This window comes from Lutjanus erythropterus, chromosome 17, assembly GCF_056507025.1.
Source record: "Lutjanus erythropterus isolate fLutEry1 chromosome 17, fLutEry1.hap2, whole genome shotgun sequence".
Classification (NCBI taxonomy): domain Eukaryota; kingdom Metazoa; phylum Chordata; class Actinopteri; order Lutjaniformes; family Lutjanidae; genus Lutjanus; species Lutjanus erythropterus.
This window is the reverse complement of record NC_139333.1, coordinates 6,492,886-6,513,330: the sequence shown is the minus strand read 5'-3', so window position 1 is coordinate 6,513,330 and position 20,445 is coordinate 6,492,886. Positions and strand designations below refer to the sequence as shown.

The 20,445-nt window shown below is 41.1% G+C and overlaps 1 protein-coding gene across 1 annotated transcript in view; it reads left to right on the top strand.

Annotated features, from left to right (window-relative positions):
* The first annotated feature begins 13,447 nt into the window (after positions 1-13,447).
* Positions 13,448-20,445, top strand: part of shisa8b (shisa family member 8b) — a 42,502-nt gene continuing 35,504 nt past the window's right edge. Inside the window, exons 1-2 of the mRNA XM_084741448.1 lie at positions 13,448-14,038; positions 14,666-15,350. Coding sequence (XP_084597574.1) covers positions 14,707-15,350 — 644 coding nt within the window. The 5' untranslated portion in view covers positions 13,448-14,038; positions 14,666-14,706. The remainder of the gene's footprint in view (positions 14,039-14,665; positions 15,351-20,445) is intronic.

The following is a 20,445-nucleotide window of genomic DNA, read 5'->3' as shown; positions in this document are numbered from 1 at the left end:
AGAGATTTAAATTATTCTCCGGGCGAACAAAATGGAGTCGGAGCACAAACATTTCCCAACGTCACATCTCATATCAACAAATCAAAGCCCACCACCCGAAGGAGAGCTGTGAAGTCAGCAACATTTACTCTGGTCAAAACATGTGTGGCGCTAAATGCCTGTGACTCTAAACGTTGTGTCAGTCTGTCAGATTCTCTGCTCTGTTGTTGTGTGGATGTGGCGTCAAACGGGTTCAGTCCTGCAGCATCGGAAACATCAGACTCACTCATTAGCTTTGTGCTGTGAACTCACAACGCGGGCTGACAGGGTGAACACACACACACACACACTCACTTACCCCACACACATAGGCTGCGTGAGATAAGAGACAAGAGGATTGACAGCTGACGCCTCAAAATCGAGCATTTACTGTACGCCAAGGCGAGAGAGAGATAAGAGAATAAACCTCACACACACAAGCATCATCATGATGAGGCATCACCACAACAGTGCAAGTCATTTCTTCACAAGCTTCTTTCTGTGTGTGTGTGTGTGTGTGTGTTTGTGTGTGTGTGTGTGTGTGTGTGTGTGTGTGTGTGCGCACGTGGACAGGAGAGCGGGGTGAGTTGAGGCAGTTTTTACTCAAGGCCTCTTTAAAGTGGGGGCATGACAGTTATGTCATCAACTAAAATATGTGCATATATTCCAGGACGGTGTGCATCCTAGACTCAAAAGAGGGGAGCAGTAGTGGCAAACACCCCCTCTGGTGCCCCCATGTCTGAAAAAATGCAGCAGAAGTGCCCTCTTGGATGTCCCTATTATAGGTAAACCATGATAAAGTGCCCTCAAAGGTGCCCTTCTAGTGGAGAAAACGTGGTGAAGTGGATTATGACTTTGAACATGTTGGTGCCCCACAACATACATCTGGTGGCCTTTTTATTTATTTATTTATTTTTTTTGCCTCTGCTCCATTTATAGCCTGAGTCTGCCACTGATCCATAGGAATAATCACTTTGGGTCTAAAAATAAACTGTTTTGAAAATATGACATTCCTCGTAGCTCTGAACTTGCCCAATAATAAGGTGAACCCCATGGATGCTGGTGTATATGATGGCAGGCATTATTAATACTCCCTTTATTTATTATGCACACCTAGACTAACCTGCCTTTTCCTCTGATCCAGCTTGCAGGGACATCGATGTCATGTAATCCTGCAAACTCAACATTTCATGGCACTGTGAAACATTTCAGCTAGATTTTTATATGGTCTGAAAGTTCGCTTCATCAAAGACTAGATTGGCATGTCTAGTCTAAAATTCAAAATGTCATCATTTTAGTGAAGTGTACTAATAATCATAACTGGCACAAATTACTCCACTGCTGCCATTTTCACAAGTCTGTATCACGCATCGCTTCAGAGCTAATGTCAAGCTAACAGTTTAGCCTCATATTGTAACTGTCTCAAGCACAAACACAAGTGTAATCTTTTCAAACATTTTAAATAAATCTGTTGGGGGCTTTTATGCCTTTAATTTTTATAGGGCAGCTGAAGATATGATAGGAAAGGAGGAGAGAGAGGTGGGGAATGACATGAAGCAGGCAGGGGTCGAACCCACGGTCGCTGCAGAGGACTCACAGCCTCAGTATATGCACATCAACTGAGCTTACAGGTTATGAAAAACTTTCAAACTAGATGGTTGATTGTTCAGATACAGAAATAATGACCTCTTGAACATTTTTTTTAAGTACACATAGGTATACTAGGTGATTTTGGGGGGACGTGGATGCCTCAATATCCAGAACATGTGCATTTGAATGCAGGAAATTAAATGTCAGAATTCCTTTGGAGACGACCACCAGACCTGCTGCTCTCCTCCCCAGTGCTGAAACGAAACCTACACCATTACACTTACACACCGCTGCACAAACATCATGTGAAGATGACAGGACTCACACACACACTGAACCCCTCCATCCAATGCCCCACAAGGTAATTTGTAATTACCTTCTCCGGCTCCCTGGAGTATAAACGCTTTATATTAGAATGTGGTACAATGAGACCTGAACCAGTGGGAACACACACACACACACACACACACACACACACACACACACACACACACACACACACACACACACACACACACACACGCGCTACACCCTAAGAAAAATACAGACTCCACTGTGCACTCGTGACCATATAAATGCAGATAAAGCATTGCCTGAATTAACATATGTAATTGGTATTCATTAAATGGCCCTTGCATGAGCAAAGGCTTCATCAGACGGCGTCTTTTAGAATACTAACACTGGAGTTTTTCTGAGAAGTGAAATGAGCCCGCTGACTTTTCGCTTATTGCACACAACAGTCACAAAATATTACAGCGTATTTATATTTTACAAAATTAAAATGTGAATTTTGCTTCTGGCTGTTTGCATTTTAACACTATTGGCGCTTCAGCTGACCATAGATGGTAAAAGGAGTGAAAAATCGCCTCTAAACATCGCTGCATCCAATCAATCGATATACTGTAAAAACATGCAAATGTTTCTCCCAGGACAGTCTCACAAGCCCGTAGTATAGTTACTGAATACATTAGTCCCACACAGGCATGCATGCAGAGCTCCTGTCATGATGCGGCTGCATGACATTACGCTCTATAAGCAGAGATCGATGAGCTGATGTTTGTGATCCATCAGCTTCCTGTTTGAACTGTGGGGTCGGTCAGTCACTTTGTCCCGGAGGAGGCGGTGACCTTATAATCGCCTGACCCAAAGCCCTGCAGCCTGTCAGACCAGCTGAGAGATACATCTGTCAGGAGACTCCAATGCAGCTCAGTGAGTGTGTGTGTACTGTGTGTTACCTGTTCTCAACACTGTTGCGTGTGCAACAGTTATACCTACTGTATGTTGCTGATAAATTAATCTTGTCTGTTTTTGCAAAATCTGACAACTTGAGGTTGCTAAATATTTGCTGTGTATGCAGGATCTTAGAAACATTTTGACATAAGAGAAGAGATGTAAATAATTCAGAATTTCATTATTTTGTGGAATCAACAAAAAGATACAATATGATATCCTACAATACACAAAGCATTATAATGCAAAATACAACATATGAAACAATATGATCCAATATGAAATATGATGCATTACGCTACAATATACAATGTAATAAAATACGAAATACAATATGATACAATACAATATATGATATGATATGATCCAATATGACACACAATATGATACAGTACAATATCCAAAGCAATATAATATGAAATACTATATGATACGGTACAATATAAAATACTTAATACATGAAATGATATTCAATACGAAATACAATATGATACAGTACAATATCCAAAGCAATATAATACGAAATTCGATACGATCCAATATGAAAAACAATAAGATATGATATGATTTATGATAAGAAATATGGTATGATGCAATACAATATACAATGCAATATATCGCAAAATAGGGTATGATATGATACGGTATACAGTGCATTATATGATGTCCAGCGGTGATCATCAAAAAATCTCATTGTGCTTTTGCAACAGCACCAACAGTCATTCCTACAACGATGTCACAACATCAATATTGAGATGCTTGGTTAAAATTTTGTGATATGTGATTTTGTCTATATTGCCCAGCGATAATTTAAAAAAACATATTTTATCAGCTTAGCCACTTCCATTCATTTCAGTAAACAACATGTCATCAATCACGACCTACATGATCAATGATTATTGATAATGACTGATATAAAACTTCACTATTGTGATTCAGATATATCACCCTGGCCTATGATGAGATACAATACGATGCAATACGATATCTGATATGAAATACGATACGATACAATACGATAAGCTACAGTACAATACAATGCGATCTAAGATATGATAGATCATCCTTTATTAATGCCCTGGGGAAACAGAGTGCCACCATACACAAAGAAGGACAACAGGTAAGACAAGTAGAAAAGAGCCTACACATCTCATGGCAGTACAGGATAAGAGGAGAGCACAACACCATAATAAACAGTGTAATTATCAATGAGACGATGAATGTGTGTTAGTGGTTGTATGTGACATCAACATAATCTATAATAGCTTCATCTAAAATATCTTTCTTAAAATATTTTATAACAGGCTCTTTCAGTTTTAGGTTTTTCTGTGAAAACTTTTTTTGTGTACTTATTTAGATAAGTGCCTTGACTTTTTAAATTCTTTTAACCAGACATGTATCAAAAATGACATATCGTGTACTTCAGAGTTTTATGATTTATTTTATGTCACTGTTGTAGAGCCACAGTGCTGCAATAGGTTAAGACTTGTTAGAAATATGACTTTTAAGATAACTGCATCTGTAAAAGTGCATGAAATAGAATTTACTGGCCAAAAGTAGATCGATTTATGGTGCACAACGCCGGCTAACTCTCTGAATCACCTTTGATCTTTATGCTGTGTTCATGCACACACATTGAGACCGGGCTGTGTTAGTCACCTGTAAACGCCGGGATGCACAATCATCACTCATGCAATGAAAAAGAAATGCCAGCCACAACGACGAGTGCCCCGAGACGGTCACGGACAGGCACTCGCACACACTCTGCTCTGACCTGCAGCTGCAACAGAACACAGTACAAAACAACAGGAGCACTGTGAGCCTTTGATATGTGTAGACACAATACAACATCACCTGATGTGACAGCACTGCTGGCTTCCTTGGCAGTGCAACTCGTTTCTCGCTGTATGAGCGGTATATTAAAAAAAGAGTTTGTTTATAATATGAGGATTAGCAAGCGTACTGATATCTTCAACTTTTTTGAGCTATAATCCACGTCTGAAACACTTAAATTACACTTCAGATTATTCCCTAATCTCTAAACAGATATATGCATATAAAGGCAGAATCTGCCAGAAAGGGACAAGATTTGGGTTAAAAAAAAGTGCTTTGGTTTCAATTTGCAGTACATTTGTAGTCCATGTAGTATTGACCAGCAAAATTGACTCTTTGCTAAACTCCGCCTCCAACAGCAGCCAAACTTGTTAGATATACCACATCATCTGGAGGGATGAAGGAGGAGGATGTGGGCTGGTGCAGAATCAACATGAGCTGACGACGATGCAAGGTCCACTGCACTAATCGAACCCCTGCGCTTTCATTTTCCCATGTTAATGAGTGTATTTCTCTCATCTATCATGTAGATATACCTGTCATATTTCTCCATCCGATCAAAGTTTGCTGAGATGTAAACTAGCTTTAGCCTCAATGTTGCACCAGCTGTTATGTAACTTTACATATACAGTTCTTGTTTTAAAACGTGTCAGGTGGAAACAAAATGGTAGTTGGAGAAGGACTTCTCAGCTGACTCAAGGAGTTAGCATTCACTTACATCAGCCAGCTACACTTACGAAATCTGCTTGTGAGAGTCATTATTTTTGCAGACAAAATCTGCGGTTCTTGGTTAGAAATGAGAGGCTGCTTTAGTTTACATCTCAGGCCTCTTGTTTCAACAATTACCCCCAATTTCGATGTTAAATCTGTTACCGTAAACTGCATATGTACAGTGTGAGAATGGAAAGCTTGACAGGCTTAGCAACAGTAACTAAGCAGGATGGTGTTTAGCTTGGCTTTGGTTGCATTTAGGTGAACAGTCTGTGTGGAGAGCTTGGAATCCATCGACTATCACCTCACATCACATCCTTTTTCACACATGTATCTGTACCTGTACTTGAGCAAAGAATGCAACACCTCTGGGTTTTTCTTCAGAACTTTATAGCATGTCTGATAAAAATTGTTATTATTACCAACAGCCTCATCTTTTCATAATACCTTTGTACTTCCTGCATTGCGTTACCCTGCTCACTAGCTTGTTAATTTGTTGTTGACAGTTCTGACAGTCCTCACGACCGAACCACATGATCACCAAGCATTGCATGAGCTCCTTACGTCATTACCACGAATCACAAGTTTTGATCACATGTGATTTGAAGGCCGCACATGTTCATTGTCTTAGTTTAGACTGTTAGCGTTTGCTAATTAGCACTCGACACAAGTGCAGCTGAGGCTGAAGGGGGTAGCATATGTTGTAGGTATCTGGTCATTAACTGAAGTGTTGGACAAACTGAAAGCTTGACCTGATGATGGTGCTACAAGAAAAGAGAAGGGGTTGACAAAATGGGTATAATCTGAGAGGGACATGATTGTCTGAACTAAATTTTATGGAAATCTGACCAGTAGTTGTTGAGATATTTCAGTCTAAACCAAAGTGGTGGACTGATCAACCAATACTGCCATGCTGTGAGCCATGCCACTAAAAAATAAATACATTTTTTAGTTACAGAATGTATATAAACTCTCGTTTATAGAATAAATATTAAAAAAAAGAGTTCTGTTACATTTTTGTTCTGCAAAATGGAATTTCCAAAAAATATTGCATGAGGTAATCTTTTTCCTCTTCTATTTTGTGATGTAGCCCTGCAGCGTAAGTTTATCTACCAAATGTAAAAGTTTAAAGGTCAATCCACCGTCCTACCTCCTCCCTTTTATTTCCCAGGATCCCCTGAGAAGAGAAGCATCAAAGCCTCGCCTGGATCAACTCATTAAGGGGCTTCCCTCTGATCATAGCCCTGCACGGCTCCTCAGCTTCAAGTCGAGTACTCGCTCTCTCATGCACACACACTGAAAACATTCTCCTGCACACACATACACATCATCCAGGCGTTCAAAAGCACCCATTTAGGATCGTCAGGTTTTAGCAAAACTAAGACGTGTCCTCTGTTTTTTAATAGAAGGAAGACGTAATCTTCTATCTGCCTGCTGTACATCTGTTTTAGATCTGCCCAGCTCTCATCTCATCCAGAATGAGTCAGTGCCACTGAAGATTTTGAAATGGTTTGAAGAGATGTAGAGCTTAACTGGTTTTTAGGACTGATTCTTTCTTACTGAGATATATATCATCTATCTGTACAGCTAAATGAGCTTCTATTTAAATGTAGATGATAAAAGTTATATTCTTTATGCTGCAAACATTAATTTGATATTAAAAAAAAATCTAAACTTAAATGCACAATATGTAAATTCTGCCACTAGGGGTCTCTCTCATTAAAACAACAATTTAGTTACATTTTGTGAAGTGGTGTGGGATCATGGGAGTTGTTATCTTCACTTTTAAACAAGCACCGTAGCTGATGAAAGTCTGACATGACTCAGGCAGAAATCATGTTCATGGACGAAGAAATATCAAAGTTTTATTCATGTTACATTTAGTGTTCCTGTGTTTTCTTGGAGGGTACAGCAGCTAGTGGTTCGCAAGGAAATACATTGTTTTCTTGAATAAATATTGATTTCTCTGTGTTTGATGATTGTTGGAAAGATTTGGGTAAATGTAATGGCACAATTCAACAATATATTTAACATTTCTGGCACTTGTGGACAATTTAATGTGGAAATTAGCTTTGATGTCCATTTTCTAGCTTTTTATTGAGCTTTGTATCTCTTCATGATGATTGATCATTCTCTATCTACTGAGGAAGACTACTGAATGTGATGCTAGTAAGAGGACCTTGAGGTACTTCTTTTTTCTTTCAAACTATTTGATTTTACTGCACCTTTTTGATGGACCCAGGCTCTCTTAACCTTGTCTATTTTGACTTAAGAGTATTAGTATTACTTAATAATAAAAGCGTTTAAATAACAAAACAACTTTTGTTGTGAAGAATTTAAGAAAACTGCATGTTCGTCCCAGAGACGCATATGAATGGTTTATCCACTGCTTTACAGCCTCCTCCAGCTCGTCTTCAGGTAAAAGACACACCTTCAAGCGGGTAGCCCTGTTGTAATGGAAATGTAAACCCCTGCTGTGCTGGACTGACGGGCTGAGTCAAAACGAGTTGAGCCAGGCCAGCTCTGTGTATGGAAAAGTAGCCAGTGATTTTTGATCTTGGAGCACCAACACTTAACCAGGCCATCCTTTAATCCAAGTGGTCATTTGTCCCAAGTTTGAGGAAATTCCTTCAACGCACTCTTGAGTTATCACATTCACAAGAATAAATTCAAAATAATAATTGCTCTGGCACGGGCTGTCACTGGCGTGGAGGCATAAAAACATTTTTCAAAGGTTTTTCAAGACTTTTGAATCCTTCAACATATAGTCATGAATCTAGATGCTGCAAAGGCTCACTCACTCTTCTTCAGTGGTTTTCTCTCTGTATGATTAGTCTGAGGAAAGAAGCACTTTTCAGACACCTGGCATTTACTGTCAGTGTTTCAGATGACTGACACATCCTCTGCTGTCAAACTCTGTCAAATCTATCTATTTGCTGGAAATACTGAGATGTCGCACCCTTTCCGTTTGTCCACGACTGAGAACAGTTGAACAAAAAGGACCAGAAACTGCTAAATACTGGTGGCTGATGTGAACATGTGTTTTAGGATTAAGATGTTCCCATTAACACTTATCGGTGGAAGCACACAAAGCCAAAATATGAATATTCATAGCTGCTGTGAAGTCATCAAATGAAATATTCAACACGTTCGGGATATTCAAAGTGTCTCCTAATGAAGGGGGCAACATTGCTCTGGTAAATCAGAGACCTGCAGGCACTTTGTGAATCTAGTTCAAGATGAACATTAATTCAACAGGATTATTTAGAATTCATGTGGTGACAACAGCCCCTTCTGCATTTAAACTGTACACACACATACACACACACACACACACACACAAGTCATCTTCATTTTCCTATTACTATTGAATGCTACACAAAACCACACCATGCTTTCCCATTTAGACACCTTGACCTCTATTTTCCTGAAGGTGCTAAATTGGTAAATACAGGAATGCAAAAGCGTCATTTTCATCGGAAGCAACTTATCGTTTTTGCACCGTCCATTTAGGGTGAGAAGGCAATTTGTGCATTTCAACTATGAACATTTCCACCGCTATTGTGCATTACCACAAAACAAGATGGTGCTGTACGCAAAAACATATAGTAAAATGAAAAGAAGTCAAAACATCTGCACAGTCGTCCCTTCTGCAGACACTCGATTTATTCTCTAAGCTTTTTTTGGTCACCCAGACCTTCATCAGAGCAGGAGACAGGCTACACACACACACACACACACACACACACACACACACACACACACACACATACACACACACACACACACACACACACACACACGCACACATACACACACACACACAATCTCTCTTGGAGGGAGGCAGCGTCATCTATTATCTATCAGCACACCTGAGGTTATAGAAGACTAGAAGACAACACACACACACACACACACACACACACACACACACACATATTGCAGTGCAACACTTAAGAATAGCAGAGCATCAGATAAAAAGTATGCACATTTCCAAATGTTTTCATGACAGGTAATGTAATGTAACAAACAAAAAAATAATTAAAGCTGCAAAAAATGGTTTAATGTTCAGGATAAAACATTATTTTTTAAAGGGACACATGTTCAGTTTACTCATCATGAGGAACCTGAACAAATAATCATCTTAGATTTGGCTTGAAACTAGAGCTGCAATAATTAATCGATCATTAAATCAGTTGCTAACTGTTATTTTGATGATTGATTCATTGGTTTGAGTAATTTTTTAAGATCTCAGCTTATTAAATGTGAATATTTTCTGATTTCTTTACACCTACATGAAAGTAAACTGAATATCTTTGGGTTCTGGGCAAAACAAGAAGGACTTTTGAGGTTTGGGGAAAGCTGATCAACATTTTTCAGTATTTTTTGACATTTTACAGACGAAACAACTAATTGATGAATTGAGAAAATAACTGTCAGACTTGATGATGAAATGATGAAAATGATTATCTGCAGCCATACTTGAATCTATAGATTTATAACAGAAAGCCAGCTGGAGGTGTGGAATTTGACATATATAAACAAAAGGAGGCCAAGAAACGATCCATGACATAAGAGACACCATTATACATTTTATCTTACAGCACTTATATTTGGGTACATAAAATTAGCAACATCATTTATTTTACTTGGATTCAGCCTTGTCTTGTTACATCAGACAACTGCAAGCTGAAATCCATTGTACTCACGGAGAAAGGAAAAGTGCAGTGGAACCTTCATTCAAGTTAAAGTTCCAAGTCTAAATCTTGGGCAAGATCCATCTCCCCGAGTCTGCCGACAAAAACGCATCTGACATCACAGCAATATGGCAACACACACGTTGATCAGCAGCCTGAGCAGAATTTTCAACAATTTTTACCGTTTACTGCAGATTTTTTGTTTTGAAATGTGCTGTAAAAACTTGCCATTTCCATTTCCATTCAGTTGATCTATAGAAGTTTCTACGAGCGTGCAGTACTAACCTACTCGTCCCTCCTCTTTTAAAGTGTGCTAATATGTTAATTCAACTGCTGTAGATGCTTGTGAAGTTCAGAGACTTGCCATACAAACAACATTTCACTGCAAGTGTCCACGTTTTCCAGAGCAGATGCACAGGGAGGCATTTAGGCGGGCAAACTATTTATTTCCAATTTGCAGTGGATTGCAGCATAAAGCAGAGTGAGCCAAGATAGCGGTTCAGTGAGGGTTTACTAATGCCATGTTCTGGTCAAAGTCGGAATTTCCCAGATTTCCCCATTTTTTCAACTGAGAACTATCGACCTCTGACTTGCAGTGGATTGCAGCATGATTCATCATGTTGGGGCAGATGGATTAGTCCCAAGTTTACAAGTAGCAACTCTGACTTTGAGTGGCTTTATATGGTACTTTTGCAAGTAGGAGGTTGGAAATTGTTGTGTTTTGTGTTGTCTGGATGCAACATCAGGCACAGTGGTGCTTTGAGATAAAAGCTACTGTCTACTGTTGATGTTTAGCAGGGATAATGTTAACCATTTTTAGCATGTTGCTTTAGGATGTTAGCATGCTAAAATAAAATACTGAACAGAAAATACAACTGAGGCTCATGAAATTGTCCGTCATAAACCAAACTTTGTCATGGCAATCCATCCAACAGTTGTTGAGATATTTCAGTCTGGACCAAAGTGAAGGACCGAGTGACATTATCATCCCTAGAGCCACATCATGCTAATAAAGAAACATAGTTGGGAAGTAGAGTAGAATGTCCTTAAAAGAAACAGGATGTCAAACCGTTATACATAATATTGTTTCATTATACTGTCCGACATGAAGGTAAAGAACTCCTTAACGTGTGATTGACTCTGTGAAATGGTCAATGGTTAATTTTAGGCACAAAAACCATTTGTTTAATTTTAGGCACATGACAAAAGTCACATGACGCACATTACTGTTACGTGGCTTAAAACTCTCTTGGTTTCAGATGAGACATGAGCTCTGGTCATCTGAGTGAAAGTCCTGTGTTTGTTTGGGTCATCCACTCAACCACTTCCTCCACATGTGGACTTTCTCCCTCTTCATACTACATCATGTCGTGTCATATACAGCCAGGGATGGGTTTACACTGAGGTAACTAGAAAAGCCCCGTGCACCGCTTTCATCAGAGTTGCCGAAAGAGTTGCCGAGGGGCGATGACGTCGAGGATATCTGACGACTTTGGGAATGAGACTGGTCTGTTCCCTCATGTCAACTATCTGTCCCTACTTTCTCCATTCATTCCTCCATCCTGTACCTGTCGTCTCTCTGCTGCTGCTGCCACCCTCCTCATCCCAAAACTCTCGCCTCGCCCTCCTTCTCCCTCCTACTTCTTCCTCTAAACCTATCTCTCTTTCTCTCTCTCTCTCTCTCTCTCTCTCTGTGCATCTCTCCTCTCTCATCTCTGGTCCTCAGCCAATCGTTTCTCCTCTACTGTTCCACCTCTCCCTCCCCCACTTCCTCCCTTTCTTTCCTCCTTTCTTTCTTTTCTTGTCGGCCTCCTCCTCCCCACTGCCCTACATTCACTCCCTTCTTTTCATTCTCTCCATTACACTTTCCCTCGCCCTGTCTCTGTCTCCCTCTCTCACTGATATCCAGCATGCAATAGAGTGAAAATCAGAGGAAAGTGGAGGAAGCGTTGAGTTTGCTCCAGAATGACAAGACATAAAGGAGGGGATTTTGGGAGAGGCGATTAGCGGAAAGCAAAACAAAAAGCCCCTTGTCAATCTGGCTTATAATTCCATTAAAATTGTACATGTGGTAGTTTACTTTGAGAAAAGCTCTTATAATTGGCCTCAGCAGTGGCATCTGGGAGTGTGTGTGTGTGTGTGTGTGTGTGTGTGTGTGTGTGTGTGTGTGTGTTTACAGTTTATGCGAAAATGAGCAGGTGTTTATCTGCACTTTGTGGATTTTTGCATGTGCATGTGTGTCAGTTTGTCTGTGTGTGTCCTGTATGTGTCTGTGTGTGTGTTTGCATACATGTGTGTGTGTCCATAGGCTGCAGTCTTCAGGAGTGTGTGCCAGTCTCGGCTCTCGGTTTTGGCACCTCTTGCGCAGGTTGGGGATTTAAACAAAAGAAGAGGCGAAGCTGGAGTTGGACCCTGCTGACTCCTGAATCCCATGCAAACAGACACACACACACACACACACACACACACACACACACACACACACACACACACACACACACACACACACACACACATATGCACACGCTCAGTGCAGAAATTTGCAAACAAGTGTGTTATGTGTGTCCAAAGCATGAGGGGAGGGTGAGGAAGACATGCTAAAAGATGGGAGAAGAAAGGATGGCGATGTGGGAGATGAGCGATTGGGAGGTGGGGGAGAGGGGATGTGTGATGACGCTCGTGTGTGTGTGTGTGTGTGTATGAGTGGTGAGGGTGAGGCGCAAGGAAAGCAAGAGACAGACGGGGACGAGGAGAGCAATAAGTAGATGATGAGCAGGAGTGACCGCAGCAGATGTTGACTGTCCTCCGTCTGCCACGCAAACACATTTGACATACAGTAACACACACACACACACACACACACACACACACACACACACACAGTGTTGTTTCCGTCACTTCAGAGGACATTATGTTCATTTCTTGGAGATTTACCCGAGATCTACTCAACTCATTCTACTCTAACCCTAAGTCTAACCCTTTGCACTAAAGTTTAAAGGTTTCCATTGTGGGGATTTGCATTAGGTCCCCATAAGGAAGGCAGATCCCCACAATGTGAGTGTGTTAGCAGATTTAATAAATACATGTCCATACACACACACACACACACACACACACACAAACAGAGATGGAAAAATCAAAAGAGAAAGACACAAATAAGATAAAAAGAACATTTCTAAAGTGTTTAATCACTCAGTTACAGTCCATATTTCTATTTTTTTCCTCCTCTTTTTTTTTCAATTTTTTTTTCCTCCTTTCTCCTCCCTCCTCTCTCCTCCCAGGCTTTTTTCCTCTGGGGATGATGGGAGATGCAGCTGGATATAACCCCCCCACCCCCCACCCCCCATCCCCCACACACACACACACACACACACACAGATGAACATACACTCTCTCTCTCTCCCGCTCTCTCCCGCTCTCTGTCTATCTGGCACTGAGGAGAGGTAAACAGGGGAGGAGATCTCATTTGATTCCTGAACTGTTGCAGCGCTCAGTGCAGCCACACACATTCAATTTCTGTTATACACACACACACACACACACACACATTCACACACATACATACACACACACACACACACACACAACACACGGGGGTCTTGGTAGCAGAAGATCCTAACAGTCCTGGACCAGTGTGGACACCTGCCAGCACAGACTGAGCAGCGCTTAAAGAAGAAGAAGAAAGAAAAAGAAGAAGAAGAGGTGAGAGCAGGAGGAGAAAAGCGTGCGAAGAGGATAAGAGTGTCATTTTGTGTTTGTTGAATCCCACGGATTGAGCCCCCAGCAGACGATGGAGAAGACATGAGGAAGAGCGACAGAGATCTGCGGGGACACTCGTGGGGAAAAATGCTGCTGAGTAAAGTTTGTGGATATTTCTAGAGGGAATTCTTAGCCCTTGAACTTTGGGGAAGAATCGCAGAGGAAGGTCAGCTGTGTGCAGATTGCAAAGAACAAAAAAGGTGAGAGTGCTTTTGGAAAATTCTCAATGAGTTTTGTTTGTTTTATTTCGCTTTGTGGTACTATTTTATGAGGGAAAAAAAGGGACTATAATCTTAATTTGAAGGTAAGAGCAAGTTTGGCTATTTTTGGTGCTTACGTTTCCAGGATTTAATGTGGCAAGTGTCTCAGGTGAAGAGCAAATAATGTACTTACAAATACTTTCAGTAGGTCAGCTGATTCTGAACATTTAATTGGTCTCAAGTTGCTCTTTTGAACCTAAAAAGTTGAGTAAATATTATGTCTAACTGTAGGGTAACAATCTCCAGTAATGATTCAGGCTGACCTGTTTAAAACGTCCTCTATCCTCTTTTTATTATTGATTTAGCAAGAATGTGAGGTCAATAGATACATCATGTGTTTAATCAGTCTGGCTGAAATCAATAAGTTTTGAATGGATGTCTGTTTGTTTTTGATTGTTCTCATGTGTAGAATAAGTTCAGCTTTGTAGCTCCACTTTCGTGATGACTGTTGTTTGTTGGTGTGTCATTATTGCTTTGATGAGTTCGGAATAATAAAATCTGAAAGTAATTTTCTTTCTTTTCTCTGTAACACTTTTCCACCTGTCTCCAAACTTCTCCTGTCCAAAGCCAGCAGGTGGGACTTTGGACAGAAGGGTTCTCCCAGCAGCATGGCGGCCACCAATCATTCCTCCAGCCACCTTTTCCTCTTCTTCCTCCTCTCCTTCCTTATAACTCAGCCTGCCCTCACCCAGGACCCATCTGTCACCACGGTGACGGTAACTGAAAGTGACTCATTCATTGTCCCCACCACGCTCGCCAACCAGACGACCCCTGGCTACGTGGAGACCACTCAGAACACTCCTCCAGAGACAGGGCTGTCCACTCCCACCAGCGGTGGAGACGCGGACGACGAGGACGTCCCTCCGGTCGGTGGGACGCGTTGCCAGGGTTACTACGACGTGATGGGCCAGTGGGACCCGCCGTTCAACTGCAACGCCGGTGTCTTTCTGTACTGCTGCGGTACCTGCTTCTACCGCTTCTGCTGCCAGTTCCGCCAGCAGCGGCTGGACCAGAGGATCTGCTCCAACTACGACACGCCCATCTGGGCCAACACCGGCAAGCCTGTGGCTACCATCACAGAGGGCCAGGATGACCAGGACCGGGACCGCACGCACCTCATCGTCTACATCATCTGCGGTGTGGTGGCCATCATGGTGTTAGTGGGAATCTTCACCAAGCTGGGCCTGGAGAAGAGCCGCGGGGGAAGTGGAGGAGGAGGAGCGGGGGCGGGGCACGCTGACCTCAACTCCAGGTGAGGAACATGAGGGGGTGTGTGAGTGTGTGTGGCTGTGAGTGTATATGTGGAGAGGGTGTGTATGTCAGTGTTTCACATAGAGAATAGATTTAAGCATAGAGGTGGATAGAAGTTTGTTTGTGAGTGTGTTTTCCTATATTTATGGGGTCCAAAAACTTAAATCCCACTCTACATGTGGGGACCAGCAGCTTTGCGGGGACCTTACAAGTTGAAAAGGCTGTTTGAAGGTTAGAACTTGGTTTTTGGGGGTTAAGGTCAGGCACTGAGTTGTGATAAGCAGGGTAAAGGTAAGGGGCTATGGGAATGTGTTATGTCAATGAAGGATCTCCACAAATATAGTTAAACAAGAATGTGTGTGAGTGTACACGTGTGTTTGTGAATGCATGTACGTGTGTGTATTTGCATGCGTGTGTTTTCTGATGTATTTCAGGCGCGTTGGAAAGTTGGAAATTCTGACTTCACCCCAGCATAAAACAAACAAACAAACAAACAAAAACATGAACAGATCGGAAAATGTTCAAGATGCAGTTTCACGTTTCATCAGCCTGCCAGCTTGGAATTTACAACTTCCAACTGTGAATGTGTATCTGTAGGCCTGCTGACGTGTGTGCATGTGTGTATGTGTGCTTGCTTGCACGTGTAAAAATGAATCTCTAAGTCATTTCTAACACAACATAACCAAGTTTGACCAGCTCATCCTAACCTCACCAAACCTTTTAGAGCAGAACTTGATCACTTCTTCCTTCTTTCTTCTTCTATGACCCCAACATACACATATTTTACACCTTTATTTTGCTTTTGCTCATTTGCTTTTTTGATATGTTTCTAATTTTGCATTTTTCTTTGTTTTCATTTCTTTGTTCCTGTTTCTTTGTCTCTTTTTTCCATTTTTTTTTCATATGCTTTTGTATTTCACCCCTTGTGTACCATTTGCTTTGCTTGTAAGCATGACTTATATTTGAAATAAACAAAAAAACTGAAAAATGAAAAATCTGTTTTTGCTGCATTAGCTGTAACGTAGGTGCAAAGCACTCTTTTAAAACACTTTGTGCTTCTGTGCAAGAATTCCTTCTTTCAAGCTCTTCCCCACGTGTGCAAGGTTTTACAATGAGCACAGGTCAAATCTTATCCAATAACCGTCATTAAATTTTGCCCCCATTTACATATTATTTCCTCACTTTAATGAGCACACAAACTTGTACAGAGCAGACATTCAGCATAGTTTGGTACTGTAAACTCTCCTGATACACAAGCAAGCATGCACACACACATGTAAACACATGTGTGCCGCAGTTGGGTTCAATACGTGGTCGGGGGGTTCAATCTGTTCGCCTCAGGAAATCATTACAGCAAACGGCGCACAGCATGGGCTCAAATCTTCCCGCTTTCATCCCAAACTATCTAACCCTCGCTGGCTGCCTCCCCTCATTCTCTTCTCTATCTACAGCTAATTCTTGTTATCTCTCCGAGCTCCTTGTTTTTGATCTTGATTCCTTCCTCGAATCTCCATCGCACGTGACGCCATTTGTTCCTCTCATGTTGAGTCTCTTTCTCACAAATTACAGCGTTCCTGTTACTCAAAGTCTTCCTCACTGTCCCTCCTCCTCCTCAAGCTTTCGGAGCTGAGGCAGGGGCCAGTTTTCAACCACTCACATCTTTATCCAGTCCTCCCCGGCCCTCCTCCTTCATCTCCTCTCAGAATCACACCTTACTTGTCTCCTCCTCTCCTCCCCTCACTTAATTTTTTGAGAAATTGAGAAAGTGGACACACTCTCGAGCCGTTCTGCTCAAGCGTCTCCCATTAACCTGAGCTGCAAAACTCATTCGGAGGATAACACACAGCCAGGATTAATATTTCCTGCAGGGTAGCACCTCACTGAAATAGAAACACTCCAGCAGCATAAACACCCTCCCTCCTTGAGCCCATCTCAACAGATTACCGCTCCTCCTTGCGATTAAACAAATTTCACCAAGATTACAGCTTTACCGTTTCTGGACTGCTCTGCCTGCACGCTCATTTAGTTATTAGCCCGCTGACATAAATCCCTGGTCCAAAAGTGTACGTGCAACTAAGACCTCATGTACTTGCAAGCACTTCATGATGTGAAACGCACGGATATGTACACACGCCCACCCATCTGAGAGTCAGATGTTGATGTGGCGAAGCTCAAAAGGCAGCGTCTGCACTCTGCCACGCACCTGCTTTTTTTTAATTTCTCTTTCTTTCCTTCCCACCCTCGTTTTTCTTCGTCTCAACATCCCGCGAGCAGAGGGTGATTAACACTCTGAAATCCCACCAGTTCTCCCGAATCAGCTTTGAAAGTTCAAATCCAAAATGATCCTCCTCTCAGATTACCCTCCTCCGTCACACACACACACTCACACACACACCTTCTAATACATGAACCCCACTCTTCTTCCAACCAAACCAGGTTGTGTGTGTTTGCATGCTGCACTAATCCTCAGCCAACAAAGGAAAGGAGAACGCCGCCTTAGGTCATACATGTCACGTCTAATGAAAGGCCTGAACCGGAGAGAGGCTGGCCTTACACCCAGAGAGTAAACAAACACAGATGACCTTCATGATTTTACACACACACACATGCACGCACACACACATGCACTCGCAGTGATTTATAGTTCAATTAACAACAAGAATGATAGTGGTGGCATTTAGGCAGAGTGAGCACGGTTCAGATCACCACAGTGAGGGTTCAGGATAGCCAGCAGGCGAGATACACTGCGATACAATGTCCACCTTACACACAGTGTGAGAGGCCAAGGACCAACATGGTGGCAGCAGAGGTCACATGGTTCAAAGTGTACATATGTATGTGTATGTGTGTGTGTGTGTGTGTGTGTGTGTGTGTTTGTGTGTTTGTGTGTGCAAATGTGGGCAAGAGAGAGTGAGTGCATTCATGCATGAATGAGTGTGCATGTATGTATCCGGCCATTTGTTTGCTCCAGCACTCCAGATGCTGTCAACAGGAAAAAAAAAAGAAAAGAAACTTGTATCTCCATATAGTGTAATCAACTAATCTTTTCTCATCAACTCAATGTAAACACACTAGTTTTATTTGTTTATAAGTTAATTAAACAAAAAAAATATTTTCCAGAACACTTCAGAATCTGCAAACACAAGTTCTTCTAACTTGACGTCTTTTACTTGAAATAATGAGTTGAATGAATGCACTGTACGGAGTTTAATCAACTCATTAAATTAAGTTTCTAAAGAAACATGATCAGCATATTATCAGACTTGCCAGCATGCATTGTTTGTCGGGTGCAAACTTGCTCTGTAATAATAATTCATAATGAAGATTAGTGTTGAATTAGTTAATTAAAAGTTATTATATTAATTAAATGTTAGAAATGTTGCCAGTGTGCTGGCTTATTGAACATGTAGTGACAAGTACAAGTGAATTAATATCAAGTTACTTTTACCAGGAAAGGTTTTGAATCATTACAAAATTTTCTCAACTTTTCTTCAGATAAATTCAGTCAAGATAATTTTTTAAGGCAGCCTGGACACTAACTGTTTAAAGTTAAAGCAACTCAAGAAGCACATATGGACAAAAGTGGTAGAAATTCCTCAGCCACAACCACAAAACATAACATCAAAACTAAAATTATCTAAAGAAAACTCTTCTTCTTTTTAACCGGCTAACATATGACTCACTGTAGCTCTGGCTAGGAAAATGTAAACACAGGCTCACTTCCGACCCAGTGGCTTTCTTTAAGAATAACTATAGAAATAGTCGGTCTTGTTGTTGATGGTCTTGTTATCTCATGTAGGTCATGTAGAGGAAACAGTATTAAATAAGTATGACTGTTTCATAATCTCTTAACATCCTCGTAGTAGCTTTAACAATTTTTACAGTGTGTTTTTTTTTTTTTCTGGAGATACAAGGTTTTCATCCAACACTACATGAATACAGATCTATATGTTTGACTCCATTTGCAGCTGATCCCCAGTGTGTGTGTGTGTGTGTGTGTGTGTGTGTGTGTGTGTGTGTGTGTGTGTGTGTGTGTGTGTGTGTTTCTGTAGTGAGCTTTTTAGCCCTCATGTTATGTAATGAAGGACAGTGTCACTTAAAGTGTTTGACTGCTCTGCCCTCATTTAAGGCCGACAGATAAGCAATATTCAATACAGCATGGGCAAAACATATGGGCCGCAACCACACGCAACAAATGGGATCCCTTTTCCAGTTCACCCTCTCTCTCCTTCCTCTTTGACACACACATTATAATGACACCAGGGTGTGGTGTTGTGGTTAATATTTCAAGGGCATTTTTGGCCCGGCTGATGTGATTTTTAGGGACAGTTTGGTCCTTTTGGGGAAATTGGTGTGATTTTTATTGAGCTGGAAAATCATACTTTTGCAGTGCATATACCATCACACAAACTGAGCAACATTCAGAAACACTTACTGCACCTTCAGGCTGTGTATTCATACACTGGTTCGACTTTCTAATAAGACATGATTTGCAGTATAAAGGTTAATAAATGCCCTATAAATTAGTAATAAGCACTAATAAAAGCAACTTTTGCTTGTAGGAAATCCCTTCAGCTGGTGCACACCCTCCATCCAGTACAACTAGCTCTTTAATCTCTCTTGATGGCTTATTAGAAAGTGAGAAACTAATAACCCTTTATAATTACTTACATTTGTAAGTGCAGACTTGGTGACTTGTTAGAAAGTGATTATGTCATTGACAAAGGCTCGTGAGCTTCTCAGTTTTAAATTAGACATCATAAAGTCTGCTGTCATAAAAGTTAGTAAATCATAATGAAGGACATTTCCATTGTCACAGACTGCAGGGGGCTGCAGTTATGGAGTTTTATGTTAATAACATCTTAATGAATGGATTTTGTCAGGATAGTCTGAATTCCTACAAGTGGTCTTGCACTTTGAATGAAAGCGTTAGAAGATGATACACGGCAGCCAGGGGGATATTTCAGAAATTCATTTCTTCTGTCTCAGAATAATCTAGAGACATCATAGCTTTGTCATCAATTTGAAAATTTCTTAAGACCCCCTCCAGTGAAAGTTTGGTGTTTCTCATGTGTTATAAGACATATCAAGAGTGA